Here is a 27,338-nt window from a genome sequence, read left to right as displayed (position 1 = left end):
CTCTGCATCTTATTTGCTGAATTAAATCCAATACTTGTTTCTTACTAACTTTGGAGTGCTGATTCCAAAATTAGTGCCTGTTTGCACACCAGTTTCTCACAAAATATGATGTGCATTTCATAGCATTTCAACAACCATTTATAAGGCGAAGACGTCTTGTTTTATCCCTTAATCACCAGAAACACTGCCACATAGACAGGTTGCCAGGTTAGAACTCTTTGTTCAATTCTCAGCTGATATTCACATATATATATTATTTTATGCCTAGTCATGATTACAAGTTAGAATTATGGCCAATGACAGAAGAAAATGCAAACATGAGCCAGATGCTTTATTACATTCAAACAACATATTTTGTGAAAAAAAGTGTTCATTTAAACTACTTTAGTTTTTTTTTACATTAATATTCGACAAAATATTTGTTCACTCCTTCGCAGATTGTGAGTTAACATACATTTTGAATTCTTCGAAATTCTTGCAAATCAGCAGAAATTGTTTTTCAAGATGCAGGGCTTTGTAATCACAAGATTTTGATAATGTGTTTAATGGCAGTATTGCCTCATTGGCTGTTGGGACGTGCCACTCACCCTGTGGGAAAGGGGGGTGCTGCCTCCTGCTGGCCAGGGGCGTCCACGTGCACGACGGCAAAGTGCTGAGTGATCTCCATCATGTCCTCAAAGTTAAACAGGGTGTTGAAGCAGGACTTGTCTGAAAACCAACCAAAACACCAACGTCATCATCATACTCAGACTTTCTGACAAGTACACAATTTGTCTGTCATTTAATTTTTTTCACATACGGTTGAGGCCGATGTCATGGTAGGTGAGAATGACAGGGCGGTTGCCTTTAGGGCTGCCTCTCATGGTCACATGGAGCACACCATGGGGCGTCTCAATGTCATGCTCCTGGAACAAACAACAAGAAGTCAAATACAGGCAATAAAATCTCTCCTCAAAAACTTCGTCAGGCTGCCAGGAAATGCTTAAGGGTTTACTATACTACTAAGTGAGTGAAGTGTTGGTGCTGCTGCTTTCAGGAAGAATGTATTTGTGTAGTAAGTGATATCCCCCATGAGAGGCTCAAACAGATGGCTGCAGGATCAATAGAAAGATCTAGAGGGAAGGCCAAACAGCTGCACAGAACACTGCACATCAGTACTGTTGCATTATGGGTGTGTGCCTTGCTTAGAAACATTTTTCATTGCATTATGCACTGATTTGGGTTTATGGTTAATTTAAAGAATCCCTGGGCATTCAAATTTGTGAAATTTATCTAGTGATTCATATTCATTGACAAGATTAAACCCATTGGATTTATGTAAGTGATCTAAATCCAGAGATCTAATGTTTTAATATAAATAAATATACATAAATGTTGAAAGGATGAACCGTGAACTTCTTGTACTCTAATTTCACTCCAGTCATCATCATCCAAATCGGTTTAGGAAGAAAGCCAATATCTATAAAGCATCCTTCCAAGAGCCCAATTAGTGCTGCATTATAGTAGTTACTTATCCTCAATACTAGGGCAAACATACACACAAACTACACTAACGTTCAAAAGTTTGGGCTCAATAAAGAAATTAATACTTAAATAATACAATCAAGGATTCATTAAAGACAGTATAATGTTACAATCATAATACGATCATGTCTTTCATAAATTACATTTTAAAATATATAAAAACAGAAAACAGTTATTTTAAATTGTAATAATATTTCCCAATATTACTGTTTTACAGCATTTTTGATTAAATGAATACAGGCTTGGCGAGCATGAGACTTTCAAAAACATTAAAAAAAAAAACCTTGTCTATATGATAAGATAACCTCTAAACAGAAAGACTTTCTCTGGTCAAATCAAAAATATCAATGTGGACGCTGGCCGGATGCTTCCGAGCCATCACTGGGAGCGGCTGCAGAACAAAACCATCATCCTGCGAGTATGACTATGCAGAACTGTAACGCACTGCAGGCCTCATGAGAAACAGAGTGAGTGCTTTTCAAACAGAGTTAAGCTTTGAGTCTTAACATTCACAGAACTGTCAGATTTATATTGCACATAAAACTGGAAAGCAAAAATGGCTGAAATCACCAGTTACAATCTAAATGGCTGCTTTATGCAGCTCCTGAGAATTTTTAGTAGCAAGTCAACCAGATGTTGTATATCACAATTTGTATGGATAGAAATTCTCATTACAAAGTCTACACATTTTCTGCTATTTTTACAGCAAGTTATCTCAAGTTATCTTACAGCTATTATCTCAAAGAGTCTATTTCATATAACTCCTTTGCAAATACAAAGCTAACCAACTGATCGGTTTACATGTCAGTCTATCCAGACTGTGATGTCCCTAACCATATGACCCTTCAAACCCAACTGGTATAAACCAAGATGGAGCCGTCATATGCCTGAGAGAGCAGAGAGATTCCTCAACAGGAGAAGAACTAATAAAGAGATTAATGAGAGAGTTTCAGATCAATATCTGCTGACATAAAGTTAGAATTGCTTTAATGTTGTATTCAATCTATATAATCACCAGAAGGAGATAGGCCAGTAGTCAAGAGGGAAAACTGGGAATGTTGTCCTGGGCCTTGTATTGAGGGAGGACCAACTAACGTCCTGGATAGAGTTTCATCATTTCATGTTCAGTGATGTATATACCAAGGATATAACAAGGTTGGACTATAAGTGTGTGTGTGTGTATATATATACACAGAGAGAGAGAGAGAGAGAGAGAGAGAGAGAGAGAGAGAGAGAGAGAGAGAGAGAGAGAGAGAGAGAGAGAGAGAGAGAGAGAGAGAGAGAGAGAGAGAGAGAGAGAGAGAGAGAGAGAGTGTGTGTGTGTGTGTGTGTGTGTGTGTGTGTGTGTGTGTGTGTGTGTGTTCTGCGCATCACAGCTTCCTCTCCATCAATTATAGAATGAGTCACAGCAGAGAGACACAGGAGTCCTGAGGTAAGAAAAAAAATTTGCTTCTACACTGAAGCTCTTTGTGTGAATAAGAGTCACAATATTGTGACTGGCTATTATTTGCTAATACCTTTCTAGCTTTGGGGCCATCTTCTTATATGTTGAAGTTGGCATTAAATGGAAATTAACCAAAACTGATCTTGTAACTTTTAAATTAATATCATAACTGGATCTTCCGGTGAAACGGCAGACTTCTCTCTGGTGATATATGTATATAATATATATATATATATATATATATATATATATATATATATATATATATATATATATATATATAAACCCTGCCCCATTCTTGTAATCGACTACAAGCTCACATTCAGATCTGCTTCCAGCCAATCAACGACCGACAGATAAAAATCAAGTCCGTGCTCTACATTTTTTTTCTTTTCCGATAATCCATTTCACTCGGATGTGCTTTCCAATACAGAATTAAAGATTGGTCACTCACTACTGCGGTTTCATCATGACTTCAAACACTGACAAAATTTAGATTTATGCAGATATAAGCAAAATGTACAGTCCTTCTTACAGAGAAACAAGCCAAAAATATTGATGACATCCTGCACTACACAGATTTTGTTCAATCAAATGGTCTCTAGAGAATGTCCCGCCCCCTAATACCACCTTCAACTAGCAAGCAGCAAATCATGATTCATGGCTGAGATATAACTAAAACCAACCTGCTATTATTCAAGTTCAGTTTCAATAGCAAATTGAAAATACTGTGCTCATCAAATTATTTTATAGGGTAATACTTGATATCAAAAATTGGTATAATTGAGTAGCGCTTGCAGCTAGGCATGCTGAATGAACAAATGTCTGGTGCTTGGCTTTAAATTTGGTTGCACTGGAACGTGTCCGAATGTTTTCAGCTCTCGGGGACGTGAGGGATCAAGGCCAGAGAGTGGGAGACTCTGAAATGTAACATTTAAAAAAGTCTCTCCTGTTCACTCTGCCAAACACACTCTCAATCTTTCAGACACACACATGCACACATTTATACCCTGTATGTGGGTCTAGAGAGTGTGGGAGAGTCTGGAAAGAGGGGCAGAATAGGAATGAGCCTGAAAAAAGAAGATGACTAATTCAGTGGGACAAATAGTGATGGGTCATCATGATTCCTGACTAGGTCTACAATAAGCTGTAGAAGGTGATCTAAACTCTGCCATATATACCATAAACAACCTATAATATGATCTGATATCAAACGCTTGCATCATCTTCCTCTGTGCTCTTCAAAAGGAAAAAAAAATCACGATCGACTAGGGAGCACTGCAACCTGCTGTTCACAATAAAGAAATGCTGATCAACCAGCCTATTCTTTCTGGAGAAATTCAAGTAAGTTGCTGGTTTAGCTAGTCAAGAAGCCTGGTGGGAGCATCCAAAACACAAAGTCCAAGTCTTTTCAACTGGATAAAGATGTTTCTTACATTCAAACAGTGCCATAACAACAATACAAACTGAAGTTGACACATTTACAAAATAATCAAATTACTATTGGACTCACTTTTTTTTAATGGTTGACTTAAATAATTGTCTCTAGCACCCTTTTATCCTGAATATGTGGTTACATCCTTGCATGCAAACATTCAAACATGGCAAAAGGACAATCAAAACAGCTCTCTTGGGAAACAGAGGCTAAGCCAAGGTATATGAATGAATACAAGCCAACAGTCCCAGCCTTTGCCCCCCCCCCACCCCCACCCCCACCCCCGCTCCTGCTCCTCCAGCTAATAGCATCAATCACAGACCACAAGCCTGGGAGCCATTACACAGCACAAACTTGATGGCAGATAACTATTATACACACAGACAGAGAGATCACATACACAGATATTAGTACACACCATCCATATGCATTTCTAGAAACACACACAGTATACTCTCAACCACACCCTGCCAGTAAAGCTAGCGCATTTAAGTGCTCCAAATCAAATGCCCTTGATTTGCTTGACCTATTAGACCGTTTGATGATGTCTCGGGACTTGTGCCATATTTAAATACACAAAATCCTTATTTACTTGACAATCCCTCGACTGCACCAACATATCATTTTAGTGTAAATCCTGTACATTTGAAGCACCTAAACTGAAGATCTTTGTAACTAACAGTTTAGTCTCTGACTGGTTTAATCTGTGGTAAGGTAAACAAGCAGAGAGGCGCATGACTCGCATGACTAATGCAAGAAAACACACAATCCCTCACTGGAAAGAATCCCATATACTGGCTCACACATCAACCACGACATGCATGGCACATACAAACATTTCTGCTAGAACATAGGAGGATATCAGGGCTAAAACAGTAGGAATCAGGAGTAAGGAATCAGCCTCGGCTGTCAGTTGTAGAGATCTCTCTTACACACACACACACACATACACACACTCACCACTGCATTTCCAGTGCATGCATTCTGCTCCACATCCAGAACGGTTGACATGTTTCCACACACGAGACAGTGACAGCTTCAGAGAGGAGACAGGAGGAGATGGGAGGATCCACGAGAGTGGCTGAAGGAGGGATGGAGGGGAACGGACAGGGAGAGCAGTAGCTAGGCAGAGATCCAAGAGGGAGGGGAGACAGAGGAGTAGAGAGAGGGAGAGTGAAATAAATGAACAGAGGAGGTATGTTTTGAGAGAGAGGGGGAGAAAGAGAGAGAGGGAGAGACTGCTGAGATGCAGATAGAGTGAGGAGAAAGAAGTGACTGCGGTTTGCGCTGGGGAGGCAGTGCTTGCTCATGCATACGGCAGCCCTGCTCTGATTGGACGAGGGGAAGTCAGGTGGGCGGGAGGTGGCAGAAGCAGGGATGAGAGGGTGGGGCAGACACATAGAGGGCGAGGAAGGGATGATGCTCTCCACTGCACTTTATGATTTGTTTTTGGGTGGGGGCAACTAGTTCACAGCTTCAGATTCAACAAGAGAAAAAAATGCAGAGATATTTGACCTTGCAAATCAATTTATTCAATCAATTTATTCATGGGAGGGGTTCCCAACTGTTTTTTTTTTTGTTTGTTTTTTTACTCAGAGTTGCCTTTGATTTTATCAAGTGGGGGCTAAGACCAATAATAAAACGCATAATTGATTATCACATGAAACTATACAAAAATGTCCTTACAATTTATTAATATTTATTTTACCTTTCCCAGGATGAGTACATGTAAACTCACCCATCAATGATAGAATAAGATACCTTACAGTTTGATTGGACACATGGTTTTTGAAGTCAAAGTTAAGTTGAGTGTCACCTTGTTTGGTTTATTGCTTGATTATCTCCATCAATGCAACCACCGATCGTGACAGCATATGCATTTAGACCTGTGACCCATTTATAGGTTGTGACACGTTAAGAACCAATACTTTATTGTATAATTACATACAACTAATTACTCAAATGAGCCATCAAATCAGTACAACAACAATAACTAAACCTATTATCAGTGTCCTTGGATTTACAATAATGTTTTTTTCCACTGTGTTTTCTACCACTGCAATAAATAATCACGGTTGCAGAACACAGTTGGTCCCCACTGAAGGAATTATGACCCAGCAGAGGTGCATTGTGGTATATCATCTTAGCAATCTCTCTACGGATCTTGGGCTCTGATAGGTTATTGATTTGCTTTGCTTCCATTTATCAGTAGATGAGGTTGAAACATTGTTTTTCATTCAGTAAGCCTCTGTGCTGCACCCCAGGGGCCGCCGTAGACAAACACAATCTGAGGAGCAATAGTCAGGGAAAGCTAACACAACTGGAGCTGAAACACATAAGGCAAAAGAAGTCAGCATTTGTGGATTGGAATAAAGCAATGCGTTTATAAAGGTATGTACAGTGTTTTATTCCTATCCCTAACCCTACAGTAAGTACATGCTAATTAATATTACTCAGCACTTAAATGTATACTTAAACTGTAACAAGAACACCTTACAATAAAGTGTAACCCATGGTTTTATTACTTATTGATGGACCTGCAGCTTCAGTGATAAATCAGATTGTGTTAGCCACTCTCTCCGTCTCAGTGTGCAGTCCTGCGGAGCGTGCCGTGTGCGAGTGACCTTCAGGCGAACGTGTGCACACCAGAGGGCAAAATGGACAGACACGGCCTTATGAAGGCCTGTCAAGACTGACTAGAAACTTCATAATCAACAAAATATAATTTACATTCGAAACTACTCTGAAACTAGACACAGAAAGAGAGAGAGAGAGAGAGGTCAATACGATTCTAGGCATTTGGGTTATATTCCTATTTGATGGCTGAGTCTGAGAGAAGGTCTCAAAGAACAGGGAATCAGAGATGAAATCATGCTATAAATGATTATTTTCTACTGGGCAGCGGTCTTTTGCTTATTTTGAATATTATTTAATACGTCAATGACACTGTATTAAAGGCAAGGATATGACTTCGCCTACTCTGAGCTTCTGGTGCCCTCTATAGGATGAAATAGTCTCTGAATAATGATGAACCTGTCGTGATGACTTGCAGTATTCACACAAGATGCTTCGGCTATTACTATTGGCTAAGAGCAGAGGGAAAAACGGGGTCTCCAAAAGGGGGCTCAGAGAGCTGAATCACCAACTGAGATCTAAGTATTTTGGCTAACAAAAGAAAAAAAAGCAATAGCACTATTAAGACGAATAATAATAATAATATGAATAATTATACATTTAAAATTTTGCAATGCCGTTTAAATGAACCTCATATATATATCAAAAACAAGATGTAATCCATTAGTCTGTAATCTGTTCAAACAAACATTTGGGACAAAAAAGAAGCTGTAGTTGCAACAAAACAAAAAAAAAGCACAATCTGACTTTTTATAATTTTACCTTAAACCTATAAGACTCTGTAAACCATCTATGCTATAAAAATGGCGATAGACTGTTTCAATTTTATCTTCTGGCTTTTGCACTATATTTTGGATGGCTGTAGAGAGAGAGGTCATTTACACAGAGTAAATGTGTTTTTGTGGTTAAAAATGCGAGAAGCAAGGCAGTGGAATGCATAAAAACAAGGCCTTGCCTTGCCTTGAATGGCCCCTCAGACTGCATTACCTCTCTTCACCAGCAGAGAGCAGTCCCTCCTTAAACCAAAGCCATCTCATGCACATATAGGTGTCCTGCAGCACTCAATGCTACTGTGTGATTGGATTGGCTGGCTCGGTGTCGGCCCATCATCTGACTAACGCTTAATGTGTGCGAGCTTGTGTATGGAGGCTTGCTGAGTAAGGAATACTAAAGCCACTATATAATGTAGACCAGGTCATGCTGGAGTCTGAGCATGCTCACTTCAACAGCTGCAGGAGCTAGGCTATATTTAGCTCATCTGAGACCCCTGCACTGAAAGAGGAGAATGTAATCCACGACGATGTATTTCCGTTTCCTCATTGCAACAGAGACATTAAAAAACCCAATCAGATATGAATTTGTAAATGATGCATACATCTATATTTCAAGATATCAACCACCATCATTATCAACTTTCAATAGAATAATGAGGATAATTATGATATGCTTTACAGGATGCATTAAAGGGATAGTTCACCCAAAAATGAAAATTCTGTCATCATTTACTCTCCCTCAAGTTGTTCCAAACCTGTATGATTTCCTTTCTTCTGCTAAACACAAAAGAAGATATTTTAAAGAAGGTTGGTAATTAAACAGTTGCTGGTCCCCATTGACATCCATAGTATATATTTTTTCCTACTATGGAAGTCAATGGGGTCCATCAGTCGTTTGGTTACCGACTTTCTTCAAAATATCTTCTTTTGTGTTCAGCAGAAGAAAGAAAGTCATACAGGTTTGGAACAACTTGAGGGAGAGTAAATGATGACAGAATTTTCATTTTTGGGTGAACTATCCCTTTAAGTTCTTGAGGACCTTCTTAAGTTAGAACTACAACATTGTCTTGTTTTCTTTAAAATTGACCTGTTTCAATTATACAAAGTTGATGGCTGTCAGAGCTGAGAATCCTGGTGTGACAAAGTTTCAACACAAACACAGTATCATGAAAGCACATATTCATATCCTCCAGTGAGTCTTATTTCAACACCAAAATAGTATGCATTTCCCAAAATAACACCTTTGATATTAAAATATGAAGGTTGAACAGCCTAAAATATCCTTATCCCACCACTTGTCTGTTTTTGCACACAAACCAGAGCATCTAAGAGCTAAAACTGACTTTTATCTCATCCACTAATGAAATAAATGTAAGATAAGATTCTTACCTGACAGTCGAAGTCTTGGAAGTTCTGAGAGTTCTGTAGGAAAAAGAGATGATATCTGATTATTCCTTACTCATTGAGGTGCATAAAAAATGTCTAACAATGTTAAATATTGATCATATTATCAATTATTCTCTCCCAGCCACTGCTGCTCTTTATATTGACACCACTAGATGGAGTGAGAGGTCAGTGAGTCTCTCCAGCTCACGCATTTACCCCGGTTTCACAGACAAGGCTTAAGTCTAGTCCCAGACTAAAATGCATGTTTGAGCTGTTTTAACTGAAAGCAACTTGCACTGACATATGTCAGTGCCATTGTTTTGTCTCAAGATGCACACCAGAAATGTTTTTTTTTTCTAATGCACGTTTATAAAAGCTACTTAAATGTCCTAATTGAACTAAGGTTTAATCCTGGCTTAATCTAAGCCCTGTCTGTGAAACCAGGCCATAAATAAAGAAAAAATACAATTACGTCATAATTAACTCACCATCATGTCTTTTTAAACCCCTCTATGCTGATTTTTTTTTTTTTCAGTGGAACACAAAAGTAGAAAATTAAGGTGTATGGATGATTTTTATGACACTTTTATGATACATTTTTGGTGTTTTATGGAACTTGACAGCCGGTCACAATTCTTTGTATTTCAAAGGAAAAAACTAATAACACCCACCTGCAAGTGTAATGAAAATAATTCGAATAAACTATAAATGTGTGTAAACGTTATGTGAAAAATATTATACAATTATAAATATTACTATTAAGTTGACTATCTTTTTTCTACCCATCCCATTTGTGTATTGCTAAAAACCCAAAGGAAAACTATTGCTGTCAATACACATAAAACAATGAAATAATTTCCAACCAGTATTGTCAAATTGGATACATTTTAGCTTAGTTTATTATAAAAAAAAATTAACCCTATGGCTGCTCTATGGTTTAGCCCATTCATTAGTTTAAAGTGAGAGAAGGACCTCCCATACAACATTTGTCTCTTGCCTCTTGCGTTATACTGGTGGCCTCGCTCAGCACTAATGGGTGTATGACATTTACATTTCTATTTTTAGAAATATGATTTTTGATATGGATGCTGTGTGGCAAAAACTAATAGCAAGATTTAACTGACAAACCCTGGGATGCCATTATGAAAAGTTCTGCCAATTAGGGCAGCAGGAAGAAAAAAAATGATTCTGGAATGGATTGAAAATATCTTTAATTGTGCATAATTTTTTGGCACCTCAACCCCATTCCCATCCTTCCACTTTTTCTCTTGCTTAAACCATTTCACTACTATTCCACCCCATCCGTCCCTTTTCCATCTCCATTTGTTTTCACTTGCTCCATGCTCTCACATGAATTATTCAGTTTGATGAAGTAAAACGCAGGGGTAGAGAGGAACTCAGCTACAGGAAAACACAGATCTCTAACACGAGGAGCCGTGGAGGAAAGACGTGCGTGAGAGTGTGGCACAGATGTGTAATGCTTGAGTCGTGAGACGTGGCATGTGTGCGTGAGCATCACAATGCATTACAGAGAGAAAAGAGGTATGAGCTCTGCAGTGTCTATAGGCTTTATATTGTGTTAGATCTTGCTCCTCATACATTTATGTGCATATATATCAGAAACGGCTCAAAGTCTGGCTGCAAATTCTGCTGATTTAAACTATACATCTTGCTGACTTGCAAGATTTATAACAAATGATTTTGTAAAAGTTTTGTAAAAATAGAGAGAATGACTTTAGGAATGGGTTGGAAATTCTAAACCTTGAGTTGGAGCTGTATCATTTCCAGCTATTATTACTTTTTTTATTCAGTTTGAGCGTCGTTTTGCTAAAGAGATACTGAGTTACTCTGTGGTGATGTGTGTTGGAGTAGCGCGGTCATATCTGGCTACCGGGAGCCGGTAAAACACACTCTCACACGCTTACTTTTTACCATTCTGAGAGGAGTAAAATTTGCATATGTGGCTTCAACAACCAGATGCATTTACACTTGTCCGATATCGAATCGAAACCGTTTCAGAGGGCCTTTACACGTGGTCTTTTCACGATCATTTGATGGCTTTACTATCATTTTACTTTAATTTGATGGCTTTACTATTATTCAAAAATGTATTAAAAAAGAAAAATTAATATAATAATAATAAAAGTTACAAAAAATAATAAATAGAACTAATATAAAAATGTGTAGGTGTATCAAACCTAAAAACGGTATGTACACAAGGAAAGAAGATGTGTTTGTCGTGCAAAACTGACAGAGGTATCACTAGTAAAATATATAGTTATATCTTGTTTATGATTGTGTATACAGTAGACGGGCATACTAGTGTGTGTGTGTGTGAGATGGATGTTTCTGATATGTTTATCTCACCTTGTAGGTCAGCAGAGGCTTGATCTCGGTGAGCTGAACATCTTGCAACTCATCCATCTCTGTATCTGTCTGAACTACAAAAAGAAGAAGAAAAAAGCACATTCATGAAACACAATACATGACCAACACTATTTCTTATTAATGTAAATAAAAAACAATGTGCACTGCACACTATCTGTTTCAGTTGAACCTAATCTAGTCTAATAAAGCCCAACATTGCCAGACAAATCTCACGTTGCGTCACATTTGCAGCAGACCTCACCTGAGTCAACACAGAGCTTTGTATTGAATTTCTGTTAATAAAACACGCTTTGCGATGTACTTAGTAGAGTTCTAATAATTTCCACCCTTGTAATCACGCGCAAGTGCAGTCACCCTTTTTATTTTTAATTAACCTGGCAGACCTGAGATTGGGTATCAGCCCACAACAGCCTTTAGTTACACACTCTCGGTAAACAGTAATAAAAGCTGAGAGCCGAAGGGAATGTCTCTACAATTAAATTTGCTCTTTTCCCGTTGCCTTGGGAACTGGGATGTTTTGATGTAAGTGTACAGTCTGCTTGCTAGTTAATATATAAATGTTGCATGATTCCGGTCTGCGATTAACATTCTGAAGGCTAAGTTTTATGAAAGGATCAGTTTTTTAAATTATTCTTCCAGTATAATCACTTCCTGTATTCATTACAAGGACTGAGACAGGAACGTTCACACAAATTGTTTTTTTATTTGCGTCCCTTCTGTTTGATTGCTGCTAGTGAGTGACTATGCAAATGAAGCCCACCTTATGTTTTTTTCAATCTCTATTCAAGGTGAGACCTACAGAAATATGATGCATGATCAAATACAAACCTAGATGCAACAAAAAATGTGACATTCGGTATGAATGATGTGCCTTTTGAGATCTGCTGAGATCATGCTGTAAGGTGGAATGACATGCTGACGTGGCTTAACCCACTTCCACAAGCTTCATCTGTCTATCATCATAGTTCTGACCTTCCTGACCTTGGGACGGATCCAAACGTGACTGGCTGCTTTAATTGTAACACCGTCAACGGACTGATGCACCACCATCAGATGAGCCATCGGTTTTAAAACATTTTAATCAAGAATTTTGGTTAGAATTGATAAGAATACACTGCCGCTTTAAAATACAGTTAAGAAACAGTAATGTGAAAAATTACACTTCACAGAATTTTTTTTGATCCTTAGGAAATCATTCTAATATGCTGATTTGTTGTTCCAGAAACTTTTCTTAATATCATTAATGTTGAGAAAACAGTTGTGCTGCTTAGTAATTTTGTGGAAACCATCATTTTTTTCAGGATTCTTTGATGAATAGAAAGTAGGGGTTGCACAGACTAGCTGACTTAGCCATGACGCTTTAAGGTTGACGTCGACTCATCGCTGATCATGGCCTATAGAGGGCGCAACAGGATAAGAAATCTTTATAGTCCACATTTACGCTCAATTTCAAAATCGTTAAAATGACAAATAAATGCATACTCTGAGGGCGCTCCACAAGACATGTTTGATTATATCATCTGGATGCTCAAAATTGGGAGAATGCACGTTTTAAACAGCTTATTGTAGACGTAAGTTAATCGCTGTTCTAAACTAATGAGCTGCTGCATTGTAACGCACACACATAGCTCGCACATTACGGACAGATGCACATAAATGTACTGTCAACAATGTTCTGTGATTTATCAATAAAATTGCTTAGAAACGTAAAAGTTCTAGCATACATTTCTTAGTAACTAAAACCCACAGCGTCACTATTAGAGAGACACTTCCAGGTAGAATTAATTCACACGCAATCGCTTCCTTATTAATACATTCATATAAATGTAATCTTTACTATGCTACTTTATCTGTATCTGATTTAGAACAAGCAGAAATCTGTGAGAAATTTATAATGAACCAAAGACGAAAGAACTGATAAAAATAAGCTGTTATGTAGGAGCAATAGTCATATGCCATAGCTGTGCACAAGGCAACCCGCGTTCAAGTCACAACTCGTGGTTCAGGCTTATTTGTTCATTAATGACGTCATCAGCAACTAGTCGACGTCGACTTTCATCACATAAATGTCGACTTTAAAAATCTGAAGTCGTTTAACCCCTAATAGAAAGCTTTTGTAACATTATAAATGTCTTTTCCATCTCTTTTGATAAATGAATGTGTTACTGCTGAATAATAGTAAGGAAGTAAAGAAAAATTTCTTTAAAAAAACTAACTGACCTGAAGTGTATATAGGTGGAATGTATATATTTTACATCCTGTAACAGTTTTCAAAACCTTTTTTGCCTCAAATATGTACAGTACAATAATGAGCAAAATGCAGTTATTTTTTTTTTTTAAAGTTGTTTAGCAGCTTCCCTTATGTCAGTGCAGTGCCTTTCATCAATGAAATAGCAGAGCAGCATGAAATTAAACTTCCATTACGTAAAAAGCGAGAAAACTACTAGCACACATTAAGATTTGAAAGCTTAGTAGGTGGAAATCTCCTCTGCAATCCCAGCAGCAAATCCGGATGAAGGGCATTAAATAATATTTAGACAAGGAGTGAGTGACACAAAAAGAAAACAACAAATGTTCAGCATGCCAAAGATTTGCCACAAAAGTCCAAGATTCTTCTGCGCATGGTCCACGAATCTGGACAGAGGGCAAAGGTCAAACTGCAATCATGGCCACTGATTGTAATCCCAAGATTGAGCTGAAAGGCTCCGGCTGGAATTATCAAGCAGATTCATATATTTTTTTTAAAACATACTGCCAAGATCAGTGTCAAGATTTCATATCAACAAGATTTGACTTGCTTCATTAACCCGAGTTAACTTCCTCACCAAAACTATCAACCGCAATCGATGTCATTTTCAGTTTCCGCCCACTCTAGTTGTGCATTCAGTGAAGTGTAAAACTGTTGCCATAGAGACAAAAGGGCTGATGTTTATTTTCAGAGTGGGCTCCCAAAGGGACGGGAAGGAGTAATGAAGACTCAGAAAGCTGAGACTCACAGACACCCATAGTTCTGTATATTACATTTCTCACATCAAATCAGGGCTTTTTCTGAGTATAGATGAAAAATCTACTTTAGGTAAAACCTACAGCAAAACAAACCCTGATTCACCAGCATCTTCCCATGTGTATTGCATAACTGAGGACTGTGCTGTCCGAAGAAATGTGACTCATGTAAAAACACTTCCCAGGGTTCCAGCCTCATATTTCAGAGATTTTCAGAGAAAATGTGTATCTACACAGCTGCGAAAAGAAAATACCAGAAAAAAATGATCAGAGCTAGCAGTCAGATGACAACGTTACTATAGGGCATTGGTGAATCTATTTCACAGATAACTGTCTACAAATATCAACTTTCAGCCCTAACAAGCCCCTCCAAACACCCTGTTAATCAGTCACATGTGGGTAAAGAGGCCTTCTAGCCCACACACACACACGCACACGTTTGTTTCACTATATTAGCGAGGATATTGCATAAACTTCCATCGATTTTATATTAGGTTAATGATATTCTCTATCGCCTATCCCAACCCCTCACCTAAACACAATCTTCACAAAATGTGCGAAAAAACAACAACACTAGATTTAAATAAAAACACGTTTTGGCCGATTTAAGACTTTTTAACTAGTGAGGATTAGTAAAATGTCCTCACTACTCGGTTGATGTCATAATATTTCACTATTTACGTGAGGATATTTGGCCACACCTGTACAGACACACACACACACAGTGTGTTTTCCTAGCACAGACAGTGATTTGATCAGGCCTGTTCCAGGGAGGACTTCTGTAAATTGTCTCCACACATTTAGCTAATCACAGACTAAGTGAAATAAAGAGAATAGCGTGATAGAATAAATAATAACTTATTTCAAAATCGTGATAATACCGTACCGCGATGAAAGCTTCAATGATTATCGCAACATGAAAATTTGATACCACCACATGCCCAGTCCTCATTACTGATTTTCAGCTATATTTATAGTTGATTATTAACCACTTGCTGTTTGTAACAGAACTCAAATCATGAAGTAACATCGGCAGCACATGCTCCATTAACTTTTGTCACAATTCAACCTCTTTTTACGTGGAAGGTCATTGTTCCTGTTCTCAGGAATCCACCAAAGACCACTTAAATGCATTCTCATGTGTTAAATTTCAACCAGTCCAATCTCCTCTGAATCCCCGGCTCTTTGCAGGGAGAGTGGGAAGTGGTTTGCAGGGAAGTTGAGAGACATGACCTATGATGACTAGGGTCAGAATGGAAGTGCACCAGGTAAAGCATACTGTGCAGTGCACACTCTATAATGCCTACCAGATCGGAAATATTGTGAAATACTTCACAACATGCCATGACATATGTTTCAAAGCATGGTGCAGTTTTGTTGAGGTAATGTCATGTTTATTAATGAAGTACACGTGTATTATGGGTTCAGTATGGATTTAGTATATTTATCATTTCCGTTTAATCTTTCACTTTATTATTCATTTATTAATTAGTTTATCAAATATTATTTATATTATTAATATCATTTAATATTATTTACTAAAGACATTCTATACCCCTCCAATATGCCATTTTTAGATAGATTAATACAATATATAGTGCTTTTTAATTATAAATATTAGACAATGTTTAATAAATGGCATTATCTGAGTACTTATATAAGGTTATTTTGCATTTGTAATATAATTTTGTATAGCAACATCTTAACTTTTGGCACTCAAACCAAATAATAACGACACAAACATGTTAGAAATCATACCTGAAAAAAGTGTTACACCTTACTTAAAGCCTTTATAGGGGTATTCATTATGTATAACGCCTTATATATTTTCATAACTAATTGCAACCAAAGTTAAAATGCATTATAATATTTGCAGATTCTTTGTTACGTCTAAAATTGGTTGTTTGCTGTGTATTTTAATACATTATACCTTCTAAAGGTGTGTTCAATTAATAATGTATTATAACAGTGGTTATAATTATGAGACCATTCAATGCATAACAAGGCATAATTAATGCAATAAAAATACTTTCATAATGCATAATATATAAAGGCTTTAAGTAAAGTGTTAACAAAAATGAAGAAAGAGAAAAAAAAAACATTACAACAACCACCAAGTACTTCAAATGGCAACAAATAAAAATAATTAAAATATCATAAGATTAAAAGATGAAACCCTCTTCATAATAATACAAAAAAGATCATATTAGCAATAGCATACATAAAATGCATAAAGACTGAAATAAAAACAATTTAACCAATTGATTCTATGTATTATGTTAAAAGAAAACATAGACTGCTTGAGAAAAGCCACTAGTAGAAGGTTTTAGATTTGCTATTCTGAAGACAGCCTGTATGTTCCCTGTCACCTTTTTCTTCCTGCTTTCGTCTCCATCTCTGTGGCTCCCTCTATCACTAACTGAATTAAGGGAAACCCCTGGTCTAAGCAGTTGTGTGCGTGATAGGGTGACGCACACACTCCGTTATAAAGCTCTTGTGGTGGCAGAGAGCGGCCGATGCACTAAACTCTCTGCCAAAAAATGAGTTCCATCTCTTTCTCTTTTCATACACTAAGGGATGAGGGACACCCTGCATGCTGACGCAAACTGTCACAGACTCACAGTATCGCATCCATCATACTTCGGCTTTTTCCTTATACATTAAGCAACTTCCTTGCTGTCATTTCTGAAGAAACAAGGACTTGCATACACACAAGGGTATATGAGGATACTTGTCTGCCTTTAAGTGTTCTCAGAAATCTCTCTTATACACACATGCAATCACATACATTCTTTTTCATATATAATGCAGACTATAGCGAAAACCCTTCTTAGAGTTCCCAGAATGCTTTGAACGGAGTGCATTATTCCTGAAGGGTCACAATGTTTAGCCTTATTAGAAGAGAAAGCCACTCACTGTATTGATTTAAAGCTTACTATTTGTTGGCATCATCAGTAAAAGCATCTTTATGCCTCCCACACACACACACACACACACACACACACACACACACACACACTTAAATTAAGGGCAATTTCACACTATGCTTTTGGTGCGGACCCGAGCCTGTTTGACATTAGAGCTCGGATCACTTGATTGGTGTTAAAAAGGGTACATGGGGTTCTGTTATTGTGAACTTCAGTACATTTCACAACTAAAAGGAGTTTGAAAGTCCGTCCTAACACTCAGAAGTGAACCACTATTGATGATGTATAATTAGGGATGCACAGATTTTTAAAGTGCAGGCCAATACTGATAATTATTTTCAGATTATGGCAAAAACTGATAAATCTACACATATTGAAGCCATTAGACAAATTGAAATGCATAAAAACTGATATCCATGCAAACCGATAGCTGAGACAAAAACTAACCAACCTTAAAACTGCACCAACCTTAAAATACGACAAGTGTGTGTGGTGCGTCCAAAGACGAATCAGATATTGATCATAACCCAGCAAATTAGACAGTTGTAGACCACTGTTATGAGAACGAATTTTCAAGGACTTCTCAAAAGTCTGCATATTTCTTTTTCATTTAAATGTTAGTTTTAATGTGATGACCAAAAACATTTTTTGTTCATCCTTCAAAGATTGTCCTCATTTGTACTGTAGATTCATGAAAACTAATACTTGGTAAAAACAAAAACTTTTATTTAAAAAAAAAAAAAAAAAAAAATTAAATTACATTATAACCAGTAGATGGCGACAGAGGAGCACTTATTGGCTAATTAGCCATTTCCAATCCATAATTTAGTTTTTTTTCTCACACGTTTTGGTTTTGAATTTATTTTTAGACATTATAAAAATCATTATTATTTAAAAATCTACTTTTTGTACTAAAGTTTGTTGGAAAAGTCACAAAGTCTCATGAAAAACAAACTTTTCTTCAAATTGTGAATGAAATTACACAGAGTAAATATCACTGAAGCTGTCAATCAGTTCAGTGCAAATTGAGTGATGAATTAATATTTTATTTGCGTTATGCTTTGTTTGTTATAATGAGAGGATTTGTGCATGTGCAGAACTTTGTAAAATTGAGCTAAAGAAAAACGATTGCAGCGTTTTGAGAGTTACTGAGCGGATTCTCACTACCAGTAACTTAAACACCACTTATTGGTCATTATTTTCAACAGAAATACCAGTGATTGGCTACAACGCTACAATTCACTCAATGCTGCAAAATCACGTTGTAAATACCACATTTGCACCGCTGTTGAACATGGCACGAATACAACAACCAGATCATTTTAATTTACTTGCTTTTCTCTTTTATTAAACAATTACAAATTATGTTACACATAGTAATATAACTCGGTTGATCCTATACTTTACAGGCAGCCAAGGTATAGCAGCCAGTGATGCGCGGGTCAATGTATAAACAACCCGCACCCGACCGACGTTTTCAACTAACCCGCCCGCAACTCGGACCGCAAAAAATAAATAAATAAATAAATAAATTGTACCCGACCCGCATTTTTTTTAAAGTAGTAAATGCTCATCGACATCGTAGCGTCATTGGGCCATAGACGTAGGAACTAGGGATGCTGTATGATATAGCCTAGTGTTATGAAATAAAGGCTTGATTTATTAATTTATTTTGTTTCATTTTCTTAACAATTAAGATGCTACATGTGTTTATCCAGTCTAATCGAAGTGTGCGTCTCTCCCCCGACTTTCCCAACAAAAATCCCGCCCCCTCTCAGAAAATACATAAAACTGACATTACTGAGCTAGGTTATATGCGTTTAAAAGTAGCCTATTAAAATGGTACAATGGCATTGCTCAGTTCAACTTGTTGGGAAATCGGGCATTTTGTCCCGCGTCAGCATTTATTCAAAAGTTGTTCGCTCAACATTCAAAAGGTAAATAAGGATTTCCCACTTGTATTAGTAGGCTTAGGCTATTTCGCCACGTGGATGCCCAATTGAAGCTCTCACAAGCACAACATTTGTGTATTTGCGGCCGATTTCAAACGACCCGACCGACCGCGACCCGAATATCTTTAAAAATATTTTGGGATGACTCGTAACCGCGGGTGACCGCTCATTTTGGATCAACCCGCGCATCACTGATAGCAGCCACCACACTCTGCCATACCCAATTGACGGCCTTGGTTCACACCAACTATAACGATACTAACAATATTAGTGTCCACATCAATGCACAATATAGTTGTTTATTATAAGCACAGTTTTGTCGCCTGCCGCTTTTAATTCTAGAGCTCTTTAAAGCAGGATGGATTCTGATTGGCTGTCAAGGTTTTTTATCATTTATCAGCAGGAAAAAAACTATTCCGAAAGTGATTCAAACAATATCGTTTCTTTGTGCCATTATCGTTATAGCTGTGGTGTGGACCTGGCTATTCTTTCTATTTAGAGCAATTTTTAGAACAATGGACACTGCAAATACAAAAATTCCTACAAATTACAAAAATCTACAATATCATAATATCGTATATGGTATAGTATATAATATAAATCCATATGGTAGCCTACAGATACATTGAACATACACTCTAAAAACTGCTGGGTTAAAAAATAACCCAACCTTAACCACACCGCTGGGTCACTATTGGACAGAACACGCGCTGGGTTGGTTTGACCCAAGTGCTGGGTTTTACCATTTAACCCATATTTCTGGGTCATTCATTTGACTCAACCAGTGGGTGAAATTAACCCTCTTGCTGGGTTAAGTCTTACTCATGTGCTGGGTTATTTCTTGTCTCATTGCCTTAATAAAATTAGTAACAAATATTTGTTATATTACGAATGTAAAATAATTATTATCTCTGTAATACAATAAACCAGAGAGGCCACAGTATATGTGATTTCAATCTCATTTAATTTTTTTTTAATTTTATACATTTCTTTAATACTTCTCGTTATTGAATACAAATGTTAATCAATGTCAAAGGTCTGACATGTCCCCCTCATTTCATCCCTGAGGCACAGAATGTGCAGCAATTCACCAGTCATCTCATTTTGTAAATATTCAACCATGTTGGTCCTCACCTGTTGATTACACAAGTCAAGTAGAGTCATCTTTAATTATATAGCACTTTTTACAATACAGATTGTATCAAAGCAGCTTCACAGTAATACTGTAACATGAAAATAATACAACAAAGTTTGTTTCTAGAAGAAAATTGCATCATCGTCCACCTTAAGGCAAATCAATAATATTGTATATTAAATGTCCCCAACTAAGCAAGCCAAAAGCCAAGGCAACAGTGGCAAGGAACCAAAACTCCATCAGGAGACAGAATGGAGAAAAAAACCTTGGGAGAAACCAGGCTCAGTCGTTCAGTTCTCCTCTGGCAATCGAGCGAACAGTGTATGATTATGATTCAGGCAGCATTACAGGTCAGAGGTCAGATTGAATAAGAAAATTCAGAATATTTATCCAGTTCCATCTGGTTGGAAGTCGGAGTCATCACACGGGTATGGAGACGAGTTTGTTGAGGATCAGTCGTGTCGATGAGATGAGGCCTTCACAGGGCTGATGAGGCTGGCCCTTCAGGGATGCGTCATGGATGGGTCCAGGCGCAGGTCCACCTTCTGATCTGGATATGGCCTGGATCCGGCTGACTTCAGTAAACTTTAGAATGAACAGAAAGACAAAAATTAGCATAGATGCCATTCTTCTTATTAAATAATGAGTACATCAGGTGTTATAGGAAAGTGTCCCCGGTTCCGGCTGACCTATGCAGCCTAATAATCATTTAACTGATTTGAATAATAGAAATGTATAATGTTCTATATGAATGCCAGGTAAAAGATATGCGTTTTAGTTTAGATTTAAACTGACAGAGTGTGTCTGCTTCCCAGACAATCACTTAGAGTGTTGCAATAAAACTGACATGCAAGTTAAGTTTTTTTTGTGGAAGTATCAATTTATTATTGAATATGCAATTAAAATATTGCAAACATTAAATGACCAAATGTGAAAAACAAACAAAATGTGTATTCAGTATTTGCAAACTGAATTATAGTAATAGTAATAAAAGAGTAATTTGGACAAATATTATCAACATTAAGGCATTCAAATAAAACATTACTTTATTAAAAGTAAAATATTACTGTAATGTTGATAGTGTCTTTAACGTTAAAACTCACAAACCCACAAAGCTGCTCGGTAATCTCCTGACTGGCGCTGATGATCGCCTCGTTTAGATGTTACACACAATAAAATACTTCGGGTAGGCTATCATGTAAGTTTGCATTTTTTAAGTTTTAAATATTGACGATCATTCGTTCAACTAAACGGGTATCATTTTCTTCTCAAAACTGACGCCTGTCCATTTATTTCTCCTTTCCTCAGTCGCTGTATATAAAGATTGCAAGTCATAACCTACATAATAAAAACTAGGCTATATCAAGCTCTTGAAAGCCTTTTTTTGGCAGAAACGATGGTTCGAGACATTACAGAAAACACACGCAGACTGTGCTGGAACTTACCTCAGTCACTTCTTCTGACGAGTATTTCTAAAACTACGCCAGCAGACTTTTCACTCACAACTCTCTAGCTAGCCTACATAAGAGACTCATTTCCCGCTGATTTTACGTGCGAGCCCTGTGAGGAAAGTGCGCGTATGGATTTCATACAAAACGCTTATCTCACTTTTAAATACGTAACGTCCACAATGAATAGGCCTACGATAATTACATGATGAATTTAGAATTTAAACTGCATATTTCAAAAAGGCTGCTGACATAGCTGGTTTAATTTCAACTAAGGATTTAACGTGGCATTTTGTCAAAAATTCTAATCGGCTAGCTGTGGCTATTTAATGTTTCACAGAAATAAATAGTTACCCCTCACACTTCCATATCAAAGACTATGTTGAACAGTGAAATTAGCTTGGTGCTACCACCACAACTTATTAAAAATATAGGTAAACATTCATATTAACTTACCATAAAACACTGCCTGCTCCGAGTGGCGTGCTCCTCGAGTCAGAAGTGAAGAATCCAGAAAGTTCCGCAAAGAATGAAAAAAGTAACCAGTTGCTGGGTCAAAATAACCCAACCAGTGGTTTATTTGTGAATGACCCCCTTACAACTCATTTGACCCAGCATGATCAACCCAATAATGTGTTTACAGTACCCCAAACAGCCCAACTTTTTGACCCAGCACAGTCAACCCAACAATTTGTTTACAGAAACAACCCAGCATTTTTTTGAGTGTACTATGTACAGTTTACATTTTTGCAAGGTCCTCTTTCCAGACACATACTTTCATGATGTTTTGTGCAGACAGCACAAGGCCTACCCTAGTGAAAGGCTGAATGTTTTAGTCATGTTTATTAGGGGACATATGTGACATCAAAACAATCCCATCACAGAATGCATCTGTCTCTGCAGAGGATCTGCTTTGGCCTCGGTTTTTGTACCGAAAGCATGAGGATTTAAAGTAGGTTAAATTACAGTGTGGGACTAAAGCCTTCAAACAAGCAGATGGTCAAATTTTGTTTCACAAATAGTGTGCACATATATAATTTACATTCTATATATTCCATTTACTTTTTATCTCATTATAGATGCACAAAGCATGGGCCGTATGCATTAGATTAATCTGGTTTGATAAATGACAAAAAAATACATTTCTAACCTGTCCAGGCAAGATGTCAGCTGGGTAAATGACTTTCTACAATAAATGACTTTCTACATAAATAAAATCTAAACATTTGCCATGTGGAGGAGCCTTGCCTGAATGTATTTAAGAGAACCTGCATTAGCACAGACTAAAGGGAAATCCCACTGTCCGTCTTCAGCAGGGCCAGGGGAAGTGCTCTGAGAACCCAGTCAGATTTCATCTGAACAACATCTAAACTTTTGAATGGTAGTTTATTTTACACCGTTTATTATTAATAACACACTAGACATTTCAGGGTAAAAGCTAAAGAGACACTGAACTGAGGCTCATGCAAAAAAAAAAACGTTGCAAAAGCAGAACTAGCAGTTGTTCTTACAAAAGGATTGTTATATGTTTTGCTTTTAAGAGCACTGAGTCCTTAGGGATCCAGTGCAAAATACTGCTCAAGAGCTGCATGAATATCCACTGAGCAAATAAAATAAGAGCCTCTGCTGTGGTCTGAAAAAGTGCCGGGTCAGTGTGAAATCTGATGACCATTTTGATGGAATAGACTGAGACATCTCAGCAGGCCAGCCTGATATTGAGCCATCATGCAGAAGCACAGCTGTCAAGGTGAAAATGGGAGGAGGGAACTATGGGAGAAAGAGAAACATGGCACAAAACCAAAGACACAAGTTTAGTGGGCTGGCCACAATCCAGGACAACCACATGAAACCCACCAGACACGTGCGACAGGCCAGAACGAATGACCTTTAATGTTAATAAGACGAAGATCGAGCTGTTGAAATTGATTAAAAGAGCTCAGAGAAAGGGATGATTCGCCTTTTGTAGGTCAGATATTAGATGGGTTTGAGCTGAACAAGGTGCAACATCTAAAAATGAGAAAAAGCGAGTGCTTCACGTAGCAACAGCAGAATCGAAAAAATTAAGGTCACAGGGAACGCTCACAAATCTTCAGACAGTCATGCTAACAACGGCTGCCATTTGCCGAAACCAGTTCCACAGCGTTTCTGACAATAATAAAGGTTAAAACGGGGGAGAGAGCAGTGCAATGCAATAGATCTACTGAAAAAAAATTGAAATTCCACAATTGAATCACTAAACAAATGAGACGTTTGATGTTTTTTTGCGATTCTCCTCTCTCTCCACTAGACTGCACTTAAGGGAACAAACGCTCCAGAGAATCATATTCGCTATGCAGCAAATACACTATGCAAACAACCAATTTGTTTTTCAGTTAACACTGGTCTGTGAGGTTATATTAAATCATTACCATCTTACAAAATACAACCAGTTCTTTTAAAACCAATTGAAACAATTAATAGTATAATTTTAAAGAAAAACAGTACTAAAGTTTTACTATGTTTTTTGTTTGAAAGACCCTGGAACACTATGTACATTACTGTTGTGTTCAACAGTTTGGGGTAGTAAAATAATGTTTTTGAAAGAAAATTTGTGCAATTTTATTTGATCAAAAATACAGTAAAAACTGTATTATTGTGAAATATTGTTACAATTTAAAATAACAGTTTTCTATTTTGTTACATTTTGAAATGCAATTTATTCCTGTGATGCAAAGCTGAATTTTCAGCATCATTACTCCAGTGTCACACGATCCTTATCAACGTTGAAAACAGTTGTGCTACTTAATATTTTTGTTGAAAACATGATACATTTTTTGGGGGATACTTTTATGAATATAAAGTTGGGGGGAAAAAACAGCATTTATTATAAACTTTTGTAACATTATACATGTCTTTACAGTCTTTTTTGATCAATTTAAAAGTATTAATTTCCTTAAAAAAAATCTTACTGACCTCAAACTTTTGAATGGATAAACTCATATTATGAAGAAAAATATGTACATTAAAGCCAGTTTTATATGTTCATTTAGGCCATGTCTGGTGAGGAATAATCTGAAATGAAAACGGATTAAGTATTACAGAGTGTCCCTTCGGTCCTGCACATCGCTGCAGTGAGGGACGGTCTGGAGGACCAGTTTGGAATCTGTCCACAACATCACACACTCAACAGCCTGACAACTGTGATCCTGCTCCACCTGCAGCAGGTGCTTTACAGAAGATGCTATGAGGGAGAGTGGAAATGTACTGCTTAGTTTATTTAAAGGAACAGCAGTGTGAGCCTTGTACGACAAAGTGCTGCAAAAAGATTCAAAATAAAAACCCTATGGGGTTTCTGTTCTGTTCTGTTCTGTAATGACAGAATTTTCTATCCTTATACTGTGTACTTTGCACTTACTGCCTCATCTGTCACTAACACACACACACACCAAAATATGATGTTTTACATTCAAATAAGATCTGACACATTCATTATGGCCAGTTTAAGATGAAGTGTTGCCTTTATCTCTGTATAGCACTATGGGCTATACTCATTGGCCCTCGTGCTGGTCCACAATCCTGATAAGAAGAGTTATTGAGATTGTAAGCACACTCGACTGAACTGAGCATAGCTTAATTAAAGCTCGCAGCTCCCGAGAGTCCCAGGATTCCCTGACATCTATCTATCTCTACACGCCAACCTGCAGGAACAGACCAAATCTCTCTCTCTCTTTCGCTCTCTCCAAATATACTTCTCCATATAGGGATGTTTAAATGCTGAAGTAATGTTTTAGTAATAGGAAACACACGGAATAAACATTTTAGAAAATAAGTCAAATTAAAACTTACAGCGTAATGACAGTTAAAACGAGTTAAACACACATTCATTATTTTGGGGTGTTAACAAACTAAAAAGGTGTTACCTCAGTCACAAACTCTTCATAGACAATAACAGACAGGTAAACATGGATAACTAGCTTTCCATATGCAATTATGGATGTTTACGAGGAAATGAGGAAGCGTACCATTATTAATTATACCTGTCAAAATGTGAAATGATTGTTTGAGTAGAAAGTTCATTGGATTTCTATAGAAATTCACATCATCTCAAACAGCAGCATAAAGATCGGTTAAAGCTTTGTCTTGAATACAACTGATTAACACAAATACTGTGTACTAAAACAACAATCGACGTTTCAATGTAGATACGACAAACAATTTCAGCAAAAAGACTGTAAGGGATTTCATAGGAGACCTGTGTTGATGATAACAACAGGTTAGTGCTGTTTGTTTGTTGTGTCAATAGTGTGTAGTGCACTACCACATTGTCTGAGTGTGCTGGAAAAGCACACCTGCGAGCACATGGAGTTCACATCATCAGCACTGCGACCTTCCCATGAGCAGGTGACCGAGGACAATGTCATTTGTGACATGCCGGAAGTTGTCTCGTATATAATCGAAATCAGCCTAAAATTCATCCGCATGTCTTTGATACATCGGCGTCCTTCGAGAAATCTTTTATATATATATATATATATATATATATATATATATATATATATATATATATATATATATATATATGAATTTTACATTTATAGGGTAAAATTAGGAAGACGAAGCAATCACAAATCAAAGTTAGACTGACGTAAATAATTTAGCAATAGTCAAATTCAGACACAACACATTTTTCATTTAAACTGTTATATATATATACACATGTACACAAAGAAAAATCATATTCAATAGAATAGATTGCAGCTGGCCCTCATGTTCTATACGATAACCATCTGAAAACTATGAAACATCTGCAGCGACGAATAGGATAAAACGCACCGAATTACAACCCCTTACATCTAATGAGGTAAAAAGTTTCTATTTTTGGCAACATCCTTGGTGTCGGATGTGTGAAAAAAATCGATCTATAATAAATCAAAATGTGCGTGTTTCTTCTCTCCTGTCTAATTCAGCGGCTGTTGTGGTGGAAATCGACGTTACTGTGGCTCCCAGCAGTTTAAAAACATGGAGCCATTTTAAATGGAATTAACGTTACATTGGTCGCTGAAGAGAAGATGACCAACACTATCACTCTAAATTATATCACACAATTCCTGTCAGTTTAGTTTATATTCCAAGAACACGTCGTACTAGTTCAGTTCTAAAATGAGGCATTTAACTCACCAAACAGTCTTGAGGAACAATACTAGGATCTGACTAAGGAAAAATCCCCCACAAAGATGTTGAAGTGAACGGAGGCTGGTAGAAGGGCTCGTCCGCACGTTTCTCTGCTCGCAGTCTCTGCCAGCAGCCGTG

The 27,338-nt window shown here is 37.3% G+C and overlaps 1 protein-coding gene across 6 annotated transcripts in view; it reads right to left on the bottom strand.

Annotated features, from left to right (window-relative positions):
* ndrg3a (ndrg family member 3a) overlaps nt 1-27,338 on the bottom strand; it is a 35,314-nt gene extending 7,976 nt beyond the window's left edge. For 2 of the 6 annotated variants that reach the window (XM_079858137.1, XM_079858134.1), the window contains exons 1-5: nt 27,207-27,338; nt 11,564-11,637; nt 9,200-9,232; nt 800-905; nt 588-708 (exon numbers count right to left, since the gene is read on the bottom strand). In XM_079858137.1, coding sequence (XP_079714263.1) covers nt 588-708; nt 800-905; nt 9,200-9,232; nt 11,564-11,620 — 317 coding nt within the window. In that variant the 5' untranslated portion in view covers nt 11,621-11,637; nt 27,207-27,338. Of the gene's footprint in view, nt 1-587; nt 709-799; nt 906-5,363; nt 5,683-9,199; nt 9,233-11,563; nt 11,638-27,206 lie in introns of those variants that run through there. The other 4 variants (XM_079858135.1, XM_079858138.1, XM_079858136.1 and 1 more) reach the window with 2 other exon arrangements.

The sequence above is a fragment of the Squalius cephalus genome (genome assembly GCF_949319135.1).
Source record: "Squalius cephalus genome assembly, chromosome: 22".
Classification (NCBI taxonomy): Eukaryota; Metazoa; Chordata; class Actinopteri; order Cypriniformes; family Leuciscidae; genus Squalius; species Squalius cephalus.
Note: the sequence above shows the minus strand (reverse complement) of the source record. Positions and strands in the feature narration are given on the sequence as shown.